Genomic DNA, 19,250 nt, shown 5'->3' with positions numbered 1-19,250 from the left:
TCCAAAACGGCATCAACGTGGAGTCTGCCACATGCCGTTGGGACATCCTCAGGACGTTACCTGAAGGCCCGCCCCCGATGGACCGAGTTCCCGATTGCGCGGGGCATGTGTGCTCTCAGTTTTTGTGAACCCGGCATGGTGGCTGCGGACTGTGTCCAGCACTGCCACAGTCGGGTGGGAGCTGTGCTGCTGTCCGGGGGGGGGGGGGCCTTTGGCTAGGACTTGGGGGGGGTGGTCTGGGCGTGTCCAAGGGTGCACTATCTGGCACGTCGGGTCCGCGCGCGGCCGCGCCATGTTGTACACGTGACAGCTGCAGGTCGTTGCCATGTGCATGCACGACCATTGACTCAGCAATTCTTCAAGCGTTTATATCGAGAAGGCCGTGCATTTTACGTGGCACGGCTGCTAGCCCCTCACAGGTTGGGGCAGCACCAACTCTTTTGTTGTAAAACCAGACACATCCTTTGGACATAGCCTCAAAATCGGAGAATCCAGCCACTATGTCTCTTCCTTTAAGGAAGGATATGCTTGCATTCAGGATAGCTCAGAGAAAATCCACTAGGTTGATTCCTGAGGTGAAAGAGTTGACTTGTGAGGAAAGAGGAAAAGTTTTGTTTGTATTTATTCTATTTACATCACAAAAGCTGGAGACACAAAAGTTCTCAATGTCGTAATCTATTTTGTCAGATTATGAAACTGTTATACTAAAGTGTATAAGTAGCTTGAGTATTGTACATGTTTATCAAGTATGTTGAATAGTATGTAGCTTAATACAAATCCATTGAATCTACTCAGTTGATGGCAATGTTTAGGCCGGAACTTGCATGGAGTCAGGTTCATTCTAGAGCCTGTTGAAAAGGCCTGATTCCAGGATTCCCAATCCATTCCAAGGCAGTTTGTTTTTTTGGAGTGCCTTTAATGGGTGCAGAAAGGTTCCTGTCAAAAGCCCCTAGCCAACACTCCCAGCCAGGCGGGGCTCAATTGTCCTACTTCTCCGCAATTCCTGTGGAGTCGTGCCAGGTTTTTAAAGACTCGTGGTACACAACTCCTCAGAGGTATTGTCAATCTTAGTCTACATGAGAGTTCTTTTTAAAAGTTGTTAAGCCATCCTGGGCAAGTGTGCAGTCAATTTCAACCCCACGTGCCCCGGAGAAATAACACAAGTGAATTAACCAATAATTATTGTAAACATTCCTGAAATCGTTGGTCCTTGGCTGCCCAATTACATTTGTCAGGTTCGTAAGTTGAAACACAAAGACTAAAGGTGAAATATGCAGCAGATACAGTTGTTTAAATATTCATAAGTACCTACATCGACCCTGTTTCCAAGAATCCAACACCCACAGGTTTATTGGAGAGATAGTTAGCTGGATGTTTTTTGGAGAGGTTTGGCAACAGCGTTGTGCAGAGATTTTTTACCTCCTGGCTGCCTAAATCAAAAGTGAAAGCAAAATGGAACCCTGTGGCTCTGGAGAACATTCCAGTGTGATAATATCCAATCAAAACATGTTACCAGACAGAGCACAAACGTTTGGGCCAATTTATAGAATTTACAGTGCAGAAGGAGGCCATTCGGCCCATCGTGTCTGCACCGGCTCTTGGAAAGAGCACCCTACCCAAGGTCAACACCACCACCCTATCCCCATAACCCAGTAACCCAACCCAAAACTAAGGGCAATTTTGGACACTAGGGGCAATTTATCAGGGCCAATCCACCTAACCTGCACATCTTTGGACTGTGAGAGGAAACCGGAGCACCCGGAGGAAACCCACTCACACATGGGGAGGATGTGCAGACTCCACACAGACAGTGACCCAAGCCGGAATCGAACCTGGGACCCTGGAGATGTCCTGATGAATAAGTCGGTGCTCTGTCAAAAGACATCATAAAAACCAATGAGATGACATCCTCAAGGTCTCATATTACCAGGAGATACGTAACCTCCTCAAAAATATCAGTAAATTAATGACAAACATACTGTCGCTTCTGAACTGATTCCAGATAATCCCTTATACTAACCAGAATCAAAGTCTTTCATCATAATTGAGACATGACTGATATATCTGTACTTTGGTTTCATTCCAATCGTTTTTTACTTTCATGAGATAGGATGCATTAATAACTCTCCAAACTACCTGAATTTAATTTGAAAAGTATCAGTCGTGCTTGCAATTTCCCAACTATCTCAGTCAGCATCCTTGGAAAGAAATGTTCGAGCCTGTAGCTTAAATTGCCTTAAGCTTCCTGAATCAATCCTGAATGCATTGCTTGCAACATTGAAGGTCTAAATTCGACTCTCTCCTTTATACTTCATTAACTCAGGGGCTTGCACCCACTGCAATATGAAGTCACAAAGTAATCATTTAATGATCTCACCATTTCCCCACCCTCAGAAGCTATTTTCTCATTGCCTCTGGTAAATGGTTCTATGCCCCTGTTCAACTGCTTGTTGTTTTTCTTTATAATTTCTTCATGCTCCCTTTTATGTCCTATCGCTTTGTCTATCGATTTTGATAGTTCAGAATTTTACGTGGCTTTTCCTGCTCTGACTTCCATTTTCATACATTGTGTACAGCTCAGCTTCCACAGTATGAAATTCCATTTGCAGCTATTGAAAGGATACAGAAGAGTGCAATCAGAATGATTGAAAGGTTGGAAGGGTTAGATGATGAGGAGCGATTATGTAAATTGGCCAGTCTCTCACTAGAAAAATGAAAGGTTGGCAGATGATCTGATTGCTTTTTAGGATTCTAAAGGGACCAGATAATACTAGCCATGATAAGCTACTTCAAGTTGCCCAGAACAGAGAACGTGATTTGCACTTGAAGAGGGTCACATCCAAATCGAAGCTACACACTCAATGAGCTGGATTTTCATTGGGTTTGGGAGACACTTTGAAGGGGTGAAAATGGCAGCCGGGAGCCAATTCCCTTCTCATTGTTAATGTTTCCAAATTTTTGGAGTGCCTTTTAAGGGTGCAGGTTGGTTCCGGTCACAAGCTCAGACCCTGCATTCCCAACCTGACTGGCTCCATGGTGCGAATCGGCATGTCCCAAATCCTTTGCAATTTTCATGGAGTCAGGCCGTGGCATGGAGTCAGTTTTTCCAAAGAGTCATGGTTCATGGCACCTAAGAAATATTAGTAAAAGTAGCCACATGTGCTGATTCATTCAGGTTTGTGAATTAAGTCTCCTCACAACTCACTCATTCTATCATGCAAAGAATTCTTGATCACATCATTCCTTACATCCAATCAACTTTCAGCAGAATCCAGCCTGCACATTCTGTACAATTCATCACTACCCCATTTTTTTATTCACTATTGCCATTCCTCATGCAACAGGATTGTCTGTTCTTCACTCTTGTCGAATACACTGAATTGATTGGATGAATACCTTGCCTTAATTCTCTCACTGTTGTTCTTGTAGGAGTAGAGGGCACAAAATGCAACAGACTGCTGGGATAGGCCTAGAATACAGGCCACCACAAATAGCCCAGCTCACAGGTGCAGATGAGCACATTTCCGTCCTTCAGTCAGAGATGGACAGGCAGCGAGCTCACAGATCGATGGTGTCAAAAGTTGACACACACATGATCACTTAATTTAATCAATGACTGAACTATGAGAAGGCTGAGCGTGAAGATCAAAGAGTAGAGACATGGCAAGAGAGGAAGATTTTAATCTGGGAAGTGATATAGAGACAGTTACAGGAAGGGACAGTACAAAGACTCTGTATCTCAATGTACATAGCATCTGAAACAACACAGATAAACTGATAGCTCAAATGGAGATAAGTAAGTATGAACTAATAGCCATTCCAGAGACGTGGCTGCAGGATGCTGTAGACTGGAATCTGAATATTAAAGGTTATGTGACACCTCGGAAGGACAGGAAGCTAGGAAAAGGTAGAGGGGCTATTCTGTTTATTAAGTGATATTAGCTCAAGAGAGAGGGATAACCCAAGTTCAGGAAAACAGGATGTAAAAGCAATTTGTGTGGAGATGAGAAATTATAAAGACAAGGGGCGGGATGCTTCGATAATGCAACAGAGTGCTCGCACCGTCGTGAACACTGTCGCGTTTCACGACGGCGCAAAATAGCCGCGGGCACGAGCGATTCAGGGCCTGAAAAGGGGCCAGCAGCGGGGCCGCGAGGAACTCTGTGGGCATGGCGCAAGAGCAGCGCCGTCATTGTGCGACGCCTGACTGACGCTGTGCACTGTCATTTAAAGTGCGCGATCAGCGCACAGGACCTAAGACAACACGATGGCTGAGCCCCGACATGCCGCTCCCAGGTTCCGCGACACAGACTTGGACACCCTGCTGGATGAGGTTGAAGATCGCAGGGCCATCCTCTGCCCAAGACGTGGGCATCGCCAACCTTCAAGCAGTGTGAGACGCGGCTGGCATGAGGTCGGCACCGCGGTCAGCGCAGTGGGTCACACCAACCCCGCTCTGGCGCCCAGTGTAGGAAGATCCACGACCTCACGAGGGCTGCCATGTTAAGTACCCCGAGAGTGCGCCCGGGTCACACCCTCCCCCCCTTCCCCCACCCCAGCCACGTCTCGCAGCAACCCCCCTGGGCGGGGGGAGGGGGGGGGTGGCTTTGAGGGCACAACCCACATGAGCAACACACACCCCCTCCTTGAGAGATGCCATGGCGTGGTTCCAACTGTCCCCCCACCCAGCCACCTATTTGGATGTCCTGATGATTACCGCCTAACTGTGTTGCTTTATCCAACCCCCACCCCCACACGCCCCGCAGGATGAGACTGCTCACAACCACCGTGAGCGGACAAGAACCAGAGTGGGATCACCTGTGCTGCACCCCCAAACCGTACATCAGCAGAGGGCCCTGGACCTCGCTGGGAGAGCTGCCACCCAGGAGCGCCATGCCAGATCGGAGGTGCAGTAGCAAGTGAGACACTCCTGCCTGGCTAACCCCCCCCCCCCTCACACTCCACCCCTCACACTGCCCCCTCCACCCCCTAACTCCGCATCGCCAAACCCCTCCCCCTCACACTGCCTCCCTCACACTGCCCCCTCCACCCCCTAACCCCACCCCCTCCACGCTCTGACCTATCCCCCTCACACTCCACCCCTCACACTGCCTCCCTCACACTGCCCCCTCCAGCCCCTAACCCCTCCTCCCTCACACTCTGACCCCTCCCCCTCACACTGCCTCCCTCACCCTGCCTCCTCCAGCCCCTAACCTCTCCTCCCTCACACTCTGACCCCTCCCCTCACACTGCCTCCCTCACACTGCCCCCTCCAGCCCCTAACCCCTCCTCTCTCGCACTCTAACCCTTCCCCCCTCACACTGCCTCCCTCATACCGCCCCCTCCACCCCTAACCCCTCCTCCCTCACACTCTAACCCTTCCCCCTCACACTGGCTCCCTCACACTGCCCCCTCCAGACCCTAACCCCTCCTCCCTCACACTCTGACCCCTCCCCCTCACACTGCCTCCTCCAGCCCCTAACCTCTCCTCCCTCACACTCTAACCCTTCCCCCCTCATACTGCCTCCCTCACACTGTCCCCTCCACCCCAACCCCTCCTCCCTCACACTCTGACCTCTCCCCCTCACACTGCCTCCCTCACACTGCCCCCTCCACCACCTCACCCCTCCTCCCTCACACTCTGACCCCTCCTCCCTCACACTCAGACCCCTCCGCCCTCACACTGCCTCTCTCACACTGCCCCCTCCATCCCCTAACCCCTCCTCCCTCACACTCTAACCCTTCCCCCTCACACTGCCTCCCTCACACTGCCCCCTCCACCACCTCACCCCTCCACCCTCACACTCTAACCCCTCCACCCTCACACTGCCTCCCTCACACTGCCCCCTCCACCCCTAACCCCTCCTCCCTCACACTGCCCGCTCCACCACCTTACACACGACTCTGTGTGTCTAACGAACCATGCATCATTATGTTCCTCAGGACCAGGGGCCGATCCTCCAGGGTCTTCTCGGACAAGACCCCGCCGTCCAGCCGCAAGCTCATCCGCACCCAGGGACGCATGGCAGAGGGTGGAAGGAAGATGGACAGGAGGGCCATCTTCTCAGGCCGGGACACTAGAGGGGGACGCACAGAGGACGGACAGAAACAACACTGAGGGACACAGGACGGACAGTCAGGACACTGATGGCCGTGAGTCGCACAAAGAGAGGGCCTTGAGCCAGGACAATGACAGAGAGAGTATGGGGACTGTGGACAATGACGCACAGAGGATGGCCAGACAGTCGACAGACACACTGGACACGGAACATGACATGGGCCGCGGCCGCCTTGCTTCGGTCCAAGAGTCGACCCAGGACACACCAGACCTGTGGACAGATGAGAACCTCGAGTTTGCAGGACTGCTGTCACCCACAACATCCACCATACCACATACACTCACATCTGTTGGGCACATAAGTGATGAGGCTCCCGGGTCACGGACTAGTGCGCACCACATAGCCGAGCCGGTACAGCAGGTGGAGGTAGGAGCAGCCGAGGGGCTGGACGGTCGGAGGGCACCCCAAGCCCAGCACCCAGCTGCCGCCCAGACGGTTCCCGGGTTCCTGGAATTACTGGACCCACCCAGAGACCCGATGCATATGGAGGCCCAGGGACTGAACAACGGGATGACAGCCGTCTTCCATTTCTGCAGACGCTGTTGGAGGATCCATCCGTGTCCAGGAGCAGGGATTGGTGCCGCTCATCGCAGCCACCCGGTCCGACACCGGGTGGTGTCCGTGGTGGAGGCAATGGGTAACAGTTTTGACCATCGGTCAGGTTCTGCAAGGCGTGGGCTTCATGTGCATGCATCATCCGTGGCCCAGGAGAGGGCTGCCCTCTCACAGGCAGCCATCTCCCAGAGCCAACAGGACATTGCTGCCGCGCTCCGGCGTCTGGCCCATTCCCAGCAGGCCCAGTCCCAGCAGTCCATCGCTGAGAGAAACAGCGGCCTTGCGCACATGCTGGATGGCGTCACACCAGCCCAGAGGGAGGTTGCACAGTTCCTGACCGGGATGGCGCACTCCCTGGGCTCTGTCGCTGCGAACGCTCAGAACCTGGCCGATACCGCAGCAGCCTCCAGGATTGGCAGCGCCAGCTGTCGGTGGTGCGACAGCGCATGTCTCCGATTACACCTCCGTTCCACAGTGAGACCCGGGGGCCACCGGGCTCCCCGAGGGAGGAGGAGGTTCTGGGGCCCGTCCTGGTAACTCCAGCAAGGGAAGTCCTTGAACACTCGGCCTCCCCCCGTACCGTCCCTGGTGCATCTGGTGGGCAGCGGGCAGATCAGGGTGGGCCCGCCATCCAGCCAAGCTGACCCAGGAAATGTGTGCCGAAAAGGAGCCACGTCACAGAGCAGGATTCTCAGCAGTCCGCCTCCACTCCTGCTGTACCATCTGGGGATACACCCAAGGTGTAGAGTAGGGCCCGTAAGACAAAGAAGTTAGGCACTTAGTAAGTTGGCACAGGTGCAGGGCACAGCTTAGTTGTAGGGGCTAGGGCACCTGTAACAATTAAAGTCACTGTTACACTGAATTTTGAAGACTCTGCTATGTCTGGTGCCAGAGGGTGAGGGTGACCGAGTGGTGCCGCAGTCGCATGGTGATGTGAAAGTGGCGGGGTGTGCACGGTGTGGAAGTGCGGTGGTGCGGGGGGGGTGCTGGGTGGTGCCTGTGTGTGCGAGGTGCAAGTGCCAGTGTTCAGCAAAGGCCTCCCCCGCAGTTTGTGAACTGTGCGGCGACCAACGCCTCGCTTGCCCGCCGTCCTCGACGGAGCCGTCGTGCAGCCTCCCGGCCATAACCAGAATCCGGGTCATGTCTGTGCCCGCCCCCCCCCCTGATGCTCGTCATCATCCTCCTCCTCCTCTCCGTTTCCGGTTTCTCCGCTGCCATCGGGTTCTCCCTGTGCCTCCTCCATCAGGACCCCTCTGCATGACTGTGTTGTGCAGAGCACAGCAGACCACAACTATGCGACCGACCCTGTCGGGGTGGTACTGCAGGGCCCCTCCGGGCCCCTCTGCATATAAACTGGAAAAATCAGATTGGCAAAGGTACACTAGATATGGAATGTTTTTGAGATAGTGTTATGTATCTGAGAACACATTCTTACTGTTTTTGCATCACATGAGGTGTAGTGACATCAGCAGTGTGTTTGTGCGGACTTTGAGCAGATCACCACCGTGAGTGTATTGAGCAACACCCTTAATAAACCTCTCATTGCGTTTTACAAGAATCCAGAATGTGGACACCTCCATACCATTTCTCTTTGCGGCAACAAAGAAACATACCAGAGTTTCTCAGATCACCTAAGTTGTGGAGCCAATCAGTGACCTGTCTGTACAAAACCTGATGTTGGGCAATGAGAGATCGAATTAGTTAGTAAAATCATAGTGAAGATGTCGCTGGATAGCAGTGATCATAATATGATTGAATTTTACATGCAGTGTGTCTAAGGCTAATGTTCGAAACTTAAATAAGGGGCTTGATCGCTCGGCCACGCCTGACTCGATATGAGGCCAGTAAATCTCATGAGAGGCCTTGCACAAAATTTACCAGCCTTGTCATGCCTCACAAGATCTCGTGATCTGGATCCTGCCCATTGAGGTCGGGACCCAGATTTGCACAGTCAAGTGAGCAGTTCACCTCACTTGAGTATGTCGACACCGGGCCTACCCAGCACCCGGGACCTTATGGCCTTGTCTCGGAAACTCTGAGAGGGTGCCGTTTAGCACTGGTTTCCACAAACATGTGCCAGGCAAACCAGAACTTGGTGGGTTCTCCCAGGCGATCAGTAACTCCTAGGTGGTCGGGCTCTGGGAAGCTGGCACCATGGCACCCTGCTGCTACCCAGGCACCTTTGTACGACCTGCCCGCCAGCTGAGAAATGCCATTGGGACACCCTGGCAGTGCCACCCAGGTGCCACCATGGCAGTGCCAGGGTTCCCAGGTGGCATTATTTTGGAATAAACAACGCAGATGCATTCCAACAAGACAAAACATTCTAAGGAGACGACTCACCATTCATGGTTAATTAAAAAAGTTAAAGATAGTGTCAAACTTAAAGAAAAAAACATATAATTGTGCAAAGGCAGATGGCAGGTCAGAAGGTTTGAGCGAATCTAAAAAAAACAGCAAAGAATGCCGAAAAGATTAATGGGTGAAAAAAAATTAGAGTGCGAGAGAAAGCTAGCTAGAAATATGAAGACAGATATTAAGAGTTTCTGTAGATAAATAAAAAAGAAAAGAGTTAATAATGTAAGCATTGGTCCTATAGTAAATTAGTCTGGTGAATCATGGAAAATAAAGATGAAATAAACAGGTATTTTGCGTCGGTTTTACTTTCAAGGATACAAGCAACATCCGAGAAATGGCTGCAAGTAAGGAATTAGAAGGTAGGGAGGAACTTGAGAGAATTGCAATCATCAGGAAAGTAATACTTAGCAAATTGTTGGAACTGCGGATCGACAAGATTCTATGCCTTGATGGACTTCATTCTGAGCTCTTAAAGTGGTTAATGCTGAAATAGTTGATACGCTCATTTTAATTTTCCAAAATTCAATAGATTCAAGACAGGTTCCATTGGATTGGAAAACTTCAAAGAGGGAGGGAGACAGAAAGCATGAAACTATAGGTCAGTTAGTTTAACATTGTTCATAGGGAAAATATTAGAAGCTATTATTATCCTCCCGCAGTCCAAAGGTGTGTAGGTTAAGTGGATTAGCCATGATAAATTGCCCTTTAATGTCCAAAGATGTGTACTTTCGTTGAGGTTATGGGGTTACGGGGATAGGGCAGGGGAGTGGGCTTGTGTAGGCTGCTCTTTCAGAGGGTCGGTGCAGACCCAATGGACAGAATAGCCTCCTCCTGTGCTGTGGGAATTCCATGCTTCTATGATTCTGAAACCATGGGGCTCATATTGAAAAGGAGAATGCTGGAGATGCATCAGCAGCTTAGCAAGGTATTGGCAGATATGCCACATGCACTACAATAGTGGAGAAGGTGGAGGACTAAATTTAGATTAGTGGATTGGTGGTGCAGGGAATTGCAAGAATATCTGACACAGCGAGAGGTAGAATGGCCACCATGAAAGTGATACAAACGATCGAAGAAATTCATGTATAATAATACTTCCACTTGAACCCAGCATAAGTATGTTATGTGCAAACTTTCTCATGAAAAGAATGGTAAAATGTCATTCTTATCCCATGACCATATCAAAACTTTCTAGAAAATTCTGGACAAGATCTTTTCCTTAAGTATATGCTGTAACCTGAGTCCACATTCTGCTAAATGTAACTGTTAATGGAAGATGGGAAACTTGGAATCAATCAGGAACAAATAGATATACAGTACAATTATAGTTGCTGCTGGTAGAGTTTAAATGAAAGTGGCACGGTGGTTAGTTGTTACCTCAAAGCTTCAGGGAGCAAGGTTCAATTCTGGCCTCGGGTGACTGTGTGGAGCTTGCATTTTCTCCCCATGTCTGCGTGGGTTTCTTCCTGGTGCTCCCGTTTCTCCCACAGTCCAAAGATGTGCAGGTTAGGTGGATTGGCCATGCTAAATTGCCCTTAGTGTCCAAAAAAGGTTAGGTGGGGTTACTGGATTACGGGGAGAGGGTGAAGGGGTGGTCTTAAGTAGGGTGCTCTCTCCAAGGACCGGTGCAGACTTGATGGGCCAAATGGCCTCCTTCTTCAGTGTAAATTCTATGATAATCTATGATGAATATTCAGTGCAATGCTTTTGAGTGCCAGGCTGAGTGAACAGAAAACACTTGAGCAAAATACAGCATTGTTCACTTCTATCAAAAATTTAGCAGGCCTCCGAGCCAGCTCCCATGCCCCAGCCACTATCACAAAGCAGCAAAGTGGGTAATAGAATGCTCCAGTCGAATACCCTGGACAAACAGTGAAGGAGTAAACAGTAGCTAGGTCTGTATAATTGGTTGCAAATCCACGGCGAAAAATCATTGACTTGATTTGCATAGTATTGTTGTGATGGACCTGAGACTTTGGAATATGATTTATTTAGCATCGGGACTATTTTAGTTGCTTGTGATCTGGAAAGATTGGTCCAGTTCTTTGTTGTGTGGATGTTAAAGGCTGCTGAAATTATAGTAGGATCTTATTTAAGCGATAATCTGATTTGCATACATTTATGAGGCTTCTTCCTTAGTCAGAGCAGATGTCTCAACCACCCAAGAAAGAAAAGTTAAAATATCCATTTTAGGGCTGGGAAATGCTGTAGTGCTTACCACTTATTTCCGCCAAAGAAAGTTAAAATTCCTCATTTAGACTCTTTGCAAACTTTCTCTTTTGAAGTGTGCACTTTTAAAATCTACTTTAAAAGAACCTAAGGTGGCCCTGTTCATAGGAGTTCAGGTACTAATGCACTTTGTCTATAAAGGTAAAACATTAATGATGTGTGCATGTAACATTATCTATCTCCCATTATAGATGCCTTTCAATATTCCCTGCTGCCAGTGACTGAATCTGAAGTAATCTGGTAGAATAGTTGGCAGCCATCAATTAAGATTTCAATTCCTGGCAGACATGTAGGGCGCGATGCAGCAGCTTTGTCGCACCCGACGTGTTGTCAAGGCAAGGCTTTTGAATCTCGCAAGAGGCCTCTCGCAAGACTCGCGGTGCTCAAAAAGTCTTGCGAGATTCAACAAAATCTCGTGAGATGTCGCAATATGGATCTTGCATTCACTGGCCGTGGTCCAGATCAGCATATTTCAGTGAGCCCCCGGAATTCACCAGCCATAACTGGAAGACCTCACCAGGGCACAGTTTAGTACTGATCCACATAAATGTGGATCGGTTGTAATGGCACGTGGCTGGATCACCCAGGCCATTGCTGACCCCCAGGTGGTCAGAGATAGGGCAGGATGACACTTAGGCGCCTTGACACCGCTAGCCTGGCACCTTGTCACTGCCTGGGTGACACTGCCAGGCTGGCAAGGGCACAACCACAGTGCCAGCCTGGCAGTACCAAGGTGCTCATGGGCCAGGTTGCCCGTGCCAACGCCAAGCCTGGGAGTGCCTTGCCCATTGGAGGAGGAGTGAGGGGAGGGGAGGTTCGAGGGCCTTGCAAGAGGTAAGTTGGGTGAAGTGGGGGGCCCGGAGGCCACAAGTGGGGTCACTGAGGGGGTCGAAAGATTGGAGCTGCCTTTAAAAATGGTGACTCAATCCGTCTTCCTGTAGTAGTCTTCCTGCACTAGCGAGCTGAGCTCACTGGTGCAGGAAATGACTGAAGTGCGGTCTTGACCGGGAGTTGCTTGCTGAGGCCAAAAAACAGCAAAGTTGCATTGACTAGTGGAATCTTCCTCAGTGCTGCAGGTGCCGAGAAACACCCCGCTAAATGTGCCGAATGTAACTCAGGTCCGTTGAATCGTGCAGTTAGTGAAATACAGATTTTTGAATTTGGTTATCTCATTCTAAGACAGAATACAATAATCTTTTTCTGCCTGTCTGTGTCAGTAAGTAAGATGAAGTCTTCCTACTGTTGTGGAGCTGAGAAGTGGTGGAAAAAATGTGTCTATATTCCTTAACTGTTGTGTGTTGGAAGAATGTCAATATTTATCAAGCAAATGTTCTTGACTTAGAGCCAGGTTCAGTTAACTTATATTTCAGTTTCCAAAATACAATTCCCAATGATCATCTTGAGATTCAAATATCATTCATTCTCTTGATTCATGTGTGATGTCGATTTGATAAGAATGAAACTGGAATTTCAAAAAGTAAACAAGTGAAGAGAGGATATTTTTACAACTAATTGCTAGGATAGTGAAGGTTATCTGGTGACAAGCTGCCTAGTTGAGGCATATATGGCTTGTGCGTGGAGGACAGTTGCAGATTATAGATCAGTTGCTCTTCAGGGACAGAGAACCCTAATGGTGTATAACTTAACTGAAACATTTTGCAGGTCTGCATAAACTCAGGCTGGACAAAACATCAATAATTTAGAATGCACCTGAAGTGAAATGGCATGATTTACTCTAAAGGTCTCCCATAAGAATGTTGATTAATTTATCATACAATTGCTGCTATTTTTAAAGCAAAAGCAGTATATCGTTTTATATTCTTCCCTTGGACTATTGGTTAATTAATGGGTTGCAAGAAGTTTAATCTCACATGGTGTTTATATAAGTCTACAAAACTACATTCAGCAAGAAGACCTGTTTTTAATAGTTCTTAAATTGATGACCTGAGGTTACATCATATGTTATTTTTTTTAAAATTCCAAATTGCTGATGTCTGATAACACAAGAAAACTGCTCTTTCCATTTATGATAAGCTTACAAGTATTCAAAGAGAATAAATAACAGATATCGAATGTTTCTTGCATCTCTCCAGACAGTAAAATTGCTGTATTATTCATGGTTCTTTTAGTAAAACTTCGATAAGCTTGTTGTCAAGCAGCAGCATGTCTTCTCTGTTCCCTGCCACTAATATTACAGCCAGGCCACTTTTTAGCTGCAGTATTTCCATTTTCTTTCAGTGCCCTGTGGTGGAATTTTAACAAAGCGCAGAGGGAGCATTCTGTCTCCAAGTTATCCTGAACCATATGATAACAATTTGAACTGCATTTGGAAAATCATGGTGCCTGAAGGTGCTGGTATACAAGTAAGGCTCTCATTTCTGCATTGTTTATTCTATTTCGTCACATCCGATTCCAATTATTTGGAACAGATGCTTCTGTTTCCAGCACAAACTGAAAATGCTGAACAATCTCAGTAGGTCTGACAGCATCTGTGGAGAGAGAACGGAGCTAACGCTTCTAGTCTGGATGACGTAAGAGTTATCTAGACTCAAAACATTAGCTCCCTTCTCTTTCCACAGACGTTATATCAGACCTGCTGAGATTGTCCAGCATTTTCTGGTTTTGTTTCAGATTCCAGCATCTGCAGTTATTTGCTTCTATGCTTCTGTTTCTATCTTAGATTGTTTTCTACTTGTGTTCATATGACGCAACAGTGCAGTGTTGCTGATATTTAATCAAGTGTCCATAGTCAGATTTTAAAAGCGAAAGAAAACAATGCCTTCAGCTGTCAGTATTTGTGAGCCTTGACACTGGTTCACAAAATTTACATTTTTTATTTTTTATTTAGATTACCCAATTATTTTTTCCAATTAGTGTGGCCAATCCACCTACTCGGCACATTTTTTGGGTTGTGGGGGCGAAATCCACGCAGACACGGGGAGAATGTGCAAACTCCAACGGACAGTGACCCAGAGCCGGGATCGAACCTGGGACCTCAGCGCCATGAGGCAGCTGTGCTAACCACTAGGCCACCGTGCTGCCCTCCAAAATTTACATTTGAACATCATTGGTCACCCTGTCTGGCTTTAAGACTGCTATCAATGAGGCTCTGTATAGCCTGGCACCATTTCTCCCTCTCCTGCACTCCTGAGCAGTATTTCACAATAGATTCTACATCGGAAGGACCAATTTATAAAATCGTCCCCTAATGCCATTGACATTACTGTTTGTTGCACAAATAGGCAATTGAAATGCTGCCATTTATTGAATATGCACAAAATATGGAAGTTGTCTTATCCCAATTCATAAAGATAATAATCTTTATTACTGTTACAAGTAGGCTTGCATTAACACTGCAATGAAGTTACTGTGAAAATCCCCCAGTCGCCACACTTGGGGCAGCAGGGTAGCATGGTGGTTAGCATAAATGCTTCACAGCTCCAGGGTCCCAGGTTCGATTCCCGGCTGGGTCACTGTCTGTGTGGAGTCTGCACGTCCTCCCCCTGTGTGCGTGGGTTTCCTCCGGGTGCTCCGGTTTCCTCCCACAGTCCAAAGATGTGCGGGTTAGGTGGATTGGCCGTGATAAATTGCCCGTAGTGTCCTAATAAAAGTAAGGTTAAGGGGGGGGTTGTTGGGTTACGGGTATAGGGTGGATACGTGGGTTTGAGTAGGGTGATCATGGCTCGGCACAACATTGAGGGCCGAAGGGCCTGTTCTGTGCTGTACTGTTCTATGACTTCTATGACTTCTATGACTTCGGCAACTGTTCGGGTACACTGAGGGAGAATTCAGAATGTCCAATTCACCTAATAGCACATCTTCCGGGACTTGTGCTGTTTCCATATTCATTTGCCACCTGACAGCTTAATTCCTCTGTTGCTGCATTCCAGTGATGCTCATTATATTCTGTCCTATCTGGCATTCGTGCTTTATCTTTCACAAAATAAATCCCCTTGAATATAATGGTGGCAACCCAAGACTGACTGAACCTGCACAATACCAAGTTTCCACCTCCGGCACTTTTACAATCTGAATCCTACAGTATGTATTTCTTTAACTCCAGGCAGTGATGTGATGAAGAATTGGTAGAAATTCCACTTTGGAAGATTGTCATCAGATTTTGTCTGAAAGGGTCAGAGAAAGACGAGCTTCGTCCAGTCCTTTCTAATTGTTTCTTTATGAGTAGTAACGTGACTTGATGGTTACTCCACATTTATTCCATGTTGTCTCATGGAATAATGCAGAAAGGGGCAGAACCTTAAAAGTACTGATAGGCTATTTAGAAATGAAAATGAAATGAAAATCGCTTATTGTCACAAGTAGGCTTCAAATGAAGTTACTGTGAAAAGCCATATCCCAGCGTCTGTTCGGGGAAGCTGGTACGGGAATTGAACCATGCTGCTGGCCTGCCTTGGTCTGCTTTCAAAGCCAGTGATATCAAGAAGCACTTTTTCAGTCAAAGGCTAGTGGAAATCTGAAACTCCCCCACCCCCTCCAAAAGAAAAGCTGTGGGTGCTGAATGAATTAAGTTTTACAAGACTTGAGAGCAATAGTTTTTAGTTGGCTACAATTATTGGATAAAAAGTGGGTGACAGCCAAGGTGAGATACAGATCAGCTGTTATTCAAGAGAATGGTGCAATGTGTGTGAGGACCGAATAGCCTATCCCACATCATAATTTACCGAAATGTGACTTTTCCTTGCTGCAAGAATCTTGGATTACATTAATAACTCAAGTCATTTTTGCACAACGTTCAAGAATTTATCAATTGAATTAATTTATATTTAAAAGAAATTAATAAATCAGCAGATATCCGATATTTATCTGTATTTGGAATAATCTCAATCATAGTTTACTTTCAGAAAATTTAAAGTGCACATTTGACCTGACTCGTATTTTTCTAAATTCATGCATTTATATTCACCAGGTTCAAGTAATAAGCTTTGCGACAGAGCATAATTGGGACTCATTGGATTTCTTTGATGGAGTTGATACTAATGCTCCAAGACTTGGGAGCTTTTCAGGTAAGAAGTCGGATAAGACAAATTTGTATCAAATAATTTGATTCAAAACATTAAGCCTCTTGCTAACTTCATCATATTTCCTCTCTCTGGATTAGTTCATTGTTACCTGAATAATTGAAAAACAGGTAACCATGAAAGTACAGCAATCTCATCAATGAAATGAAAGATTGTCATGAACTGCAGCAGGTTGATTACGTATTTTATGCTGATCACCTGAACTGTAGCTGAGGGAGCCAGCTCTGTCAGGTTTTTTTCTTTATAAAAGAGATACGTTGTTTTTCTTTAAAAAAAATATATTGGCTGGGATTTACCAACCCCCCACCCCCGCCGCACATTTTTCGGTGGCGGATCCAACCCCGCCATTGTTAACGGGATTTCCCAGAGACAGTACCCCTCATCGCCAGGAAACCCGTGTGCCAACGTGGGACGGGAATTTCCCACTGCCGTGAACAGCCGGTAAATCCTGGCCGTAATCTATTTGAATGTATCTCAATTTTAAAAATAACCAAAACTGGCTGTTACCACTCTTTTCGTCACTGCATTGTGGAGTCTCACCAAACAATCATTGCTTTATATATTTTGGAATTGAAGATATAGGGCAGTTTCTCTGTGCAAGAGATGTGACAACACCATCAATGCGTTTTTTTAAAGCACAATTCACATTTTGCTATATGTTTCCCTGAGGAAGTTTTCACTCGGGTTCTCTTTATTCCACTTATTGCTCGTCAGTAACTGATAATTTGGTGACTGTTGACAGCCAATAGAAGCATACTTACACTGACCATGGGGAGGCATAACTTATTTTAACTTGGCAACATGCAGCTAAATGTACATTAAGGATGTTAAATTCACAAATTATCAAGTGCCAAGTGTAAGCAGGTCTTCAATAAAGACATGTGCCCCAGATGCTTCAGGATTTCTGCATCATAGACTGATGTACTGTTCCACTTGTTGCCTGAGGCCCTGGTTGATAGCCTTAGACAGTCACAAGCACTGTAACCTGGACTTTCTACTGTAACTCTATTTAATTTAGGTATTACAATCTTCAAATCAATCACACAAAATATGCCTCAGACTCCCAGCTGAGATCTAGATATTACTTGTACTAGTGAAGGGCTGGCCAGGCTACAATCATTCATTGTGGTTATCCTCTTCTCCGAGCTCCTCTTCTACATTGGTTGCTCTGGCGATTCCCAGGTTGTTGCTAATGATATGTCCTGATGTCCCCTAGCTTGTGTTAGGGCTGAGTCGTCACATACACACACCATATTCATAGCATGGTCCTTTAACCTTTTGCGTTACCATGATAACCGTTACAATTGAGTAATCATAAAGTTCCGATATTGAATTTCTGTGCTGACTTAAATGGTCTGGCACATCACCAATATCGATTCCTGACAGGGCCTTATTTGGTAGTTCCTGTTTTTGCCTCTGTCTCTTTCTCCTGTCAGCCTGTTCCCACTACCACACACTGGATGTTTGCCACTTCCCACAAGTTTACTGAGTTCCTTGTCCGAGGCAAAACTTTCACCTTTCTTTTCAAAGTTACTGGTGGTCAGAAGGCAGAGCTTGGGCCCAGATTTCCTAAGTCAGGAGTTCTCATTCGAAGCTCTATGAAAACCTGGCTCAACAGGCTGTGAACAGAAATGTGTCCCTTCTACAGGGGTATTTAATAACCCCATTTGTGAGGAATAAACAGTGAAGTGGGCTGTTTTGTGTTATTTATCTTAGAAAAAATATGCCAGTGACTGTGACAATGATTGGTAATCAAAATGAGGGGTTCTTTATTGAAAAATAACAGGATCCCAGGAGAGCTCTTTGTACAAGTGATACTTGCTGATCAAAACTGTTCCAACTACTATATCATAGGTTAACTTGTGATGTGTACCAAACCTAATACTTATTAATCAGTACATGTACAACAATGCAATGTCATAACAAACTAGCCATCAAAAGAGTGCAATTGTCTTTCTAAATTGTGGGTTCAAATAACCACAGTTTTATGGGGTTTGCAAAAGCAGGAAATGTGGCTGGCGGAGCATCTTAATTAGGCGAGAGCCAAAATGTTGCTTTCCCAAAGGCAAGTTCGAATTGAGACAGTAAGATAGCAGCATGTTTTCGCAAAACAGGCCTCATGCCATCCTGTGGCACGATCCTACTTATAGAACAATATTAAAACTTTTTTTGTTTTTATGTCATACCTTCAAGATAACGTCAATGGTGCACAGACATTTTGTGGCACCCAGTTCTCGCTTATTTAAAGCAGGCTTTCAACAATCGGCTTCGGGCAGTTGTTTGTGAGGTCAGCAGTTTCTGGCATATGGCAAGGAAGCCATTTACTTAATAAATTAATTTATGGCATTAATTTATGAAATTTCTGGGCGGGAACCTTGGTACGTCACTGACGAGGAGCTGGGAATATCAGAAATTTAAGTCTTGCCGCCGAGATTCCAATTTCAGCGGTCTTGCGTGATTTTCTGCCACGTCACTATTTTCACTAGTGGCAAGTGCCAGCAGAAAGTTCCAACCCTTGTTTGTTCCACAATGAATGAACATCTTCTGTGCCAACCATGAGCCTTCCCTGACTAAGCCAGTCTTGACAAATAACAATGATGCACACACATGAAACCAATGTCATGTAAAATGTGTACAAGTGCAATTTGCATTAGAATAATACCCGTCCCTCCTTTGTGCTCTAATTAAGTCTTGAGTTGGGCAGGAAAGCTGTGGCCATAAGGAAGAGTCTCCCTCTTGGTCCAGGAGGCTTTTTTTATAGCCTGTCTAAACTTGATACGTCATCAGCTGATGGCACGTTTCACCGATGAAAAGCTTCCATCCCTCCCTCCACCAAGTGTAATCGCACCTGCCTCTCTTGCAGGCTGACGGCACTTTAAATTTAATCATAATTGCCTGGGAACTGGCAAAAATCGAGAACCAAAATGGCGCTCATTTCCAGTACTGCTGT

General features: G+C 46.7%; 1 protein-coding gene across 1 annotated transcript in view; it reads left to right on the top strand.

Moving 5' to 3' along the window:
• Positions 1-19,250, top strand: part of csmd3b (CUB and Sushi multiple domains 3b) — a 2,394,280-nt gene that overhangs the window by 2,123,778 nt on the left and 251,252 nt on the right. Inside the window, exons 40-41 of the mRNA XM_038809755.1 lie at positions 13,500-13,624; positions 16,189-16,285. Of these exons, the coding sequence (XP_038665683.1) occupies positions 13,500-13,624; positions 16,189-16,285 (222 nt within the window). The remainder of the gene's footprint in view (positions 1-13,499; positions 13,625-16,188; positions 16,286-19,250) is intronic.

This window comes from Scyliorhinus canicula, chromosome 10, assembly GCF_902713615.1.
Source record: "Scyliorhinus canicula chromosome 10, sScyCan1.1, whole genome shotgun sequence".
Classification (NCBI taxonomy): domain Eukaryota; kingdom Metazoa; phylum Chordata; class Chondrichthyes; order Carcharhiniformes; family Scyliorhinidae; genus Scyliorhinus; species Scyliorhinus canicula.
The sequence above is the reverse complement of the archived record's forward strand: the minus strand, read 5'-3'. Positions and strand labels throughout refer to the sequence as shown.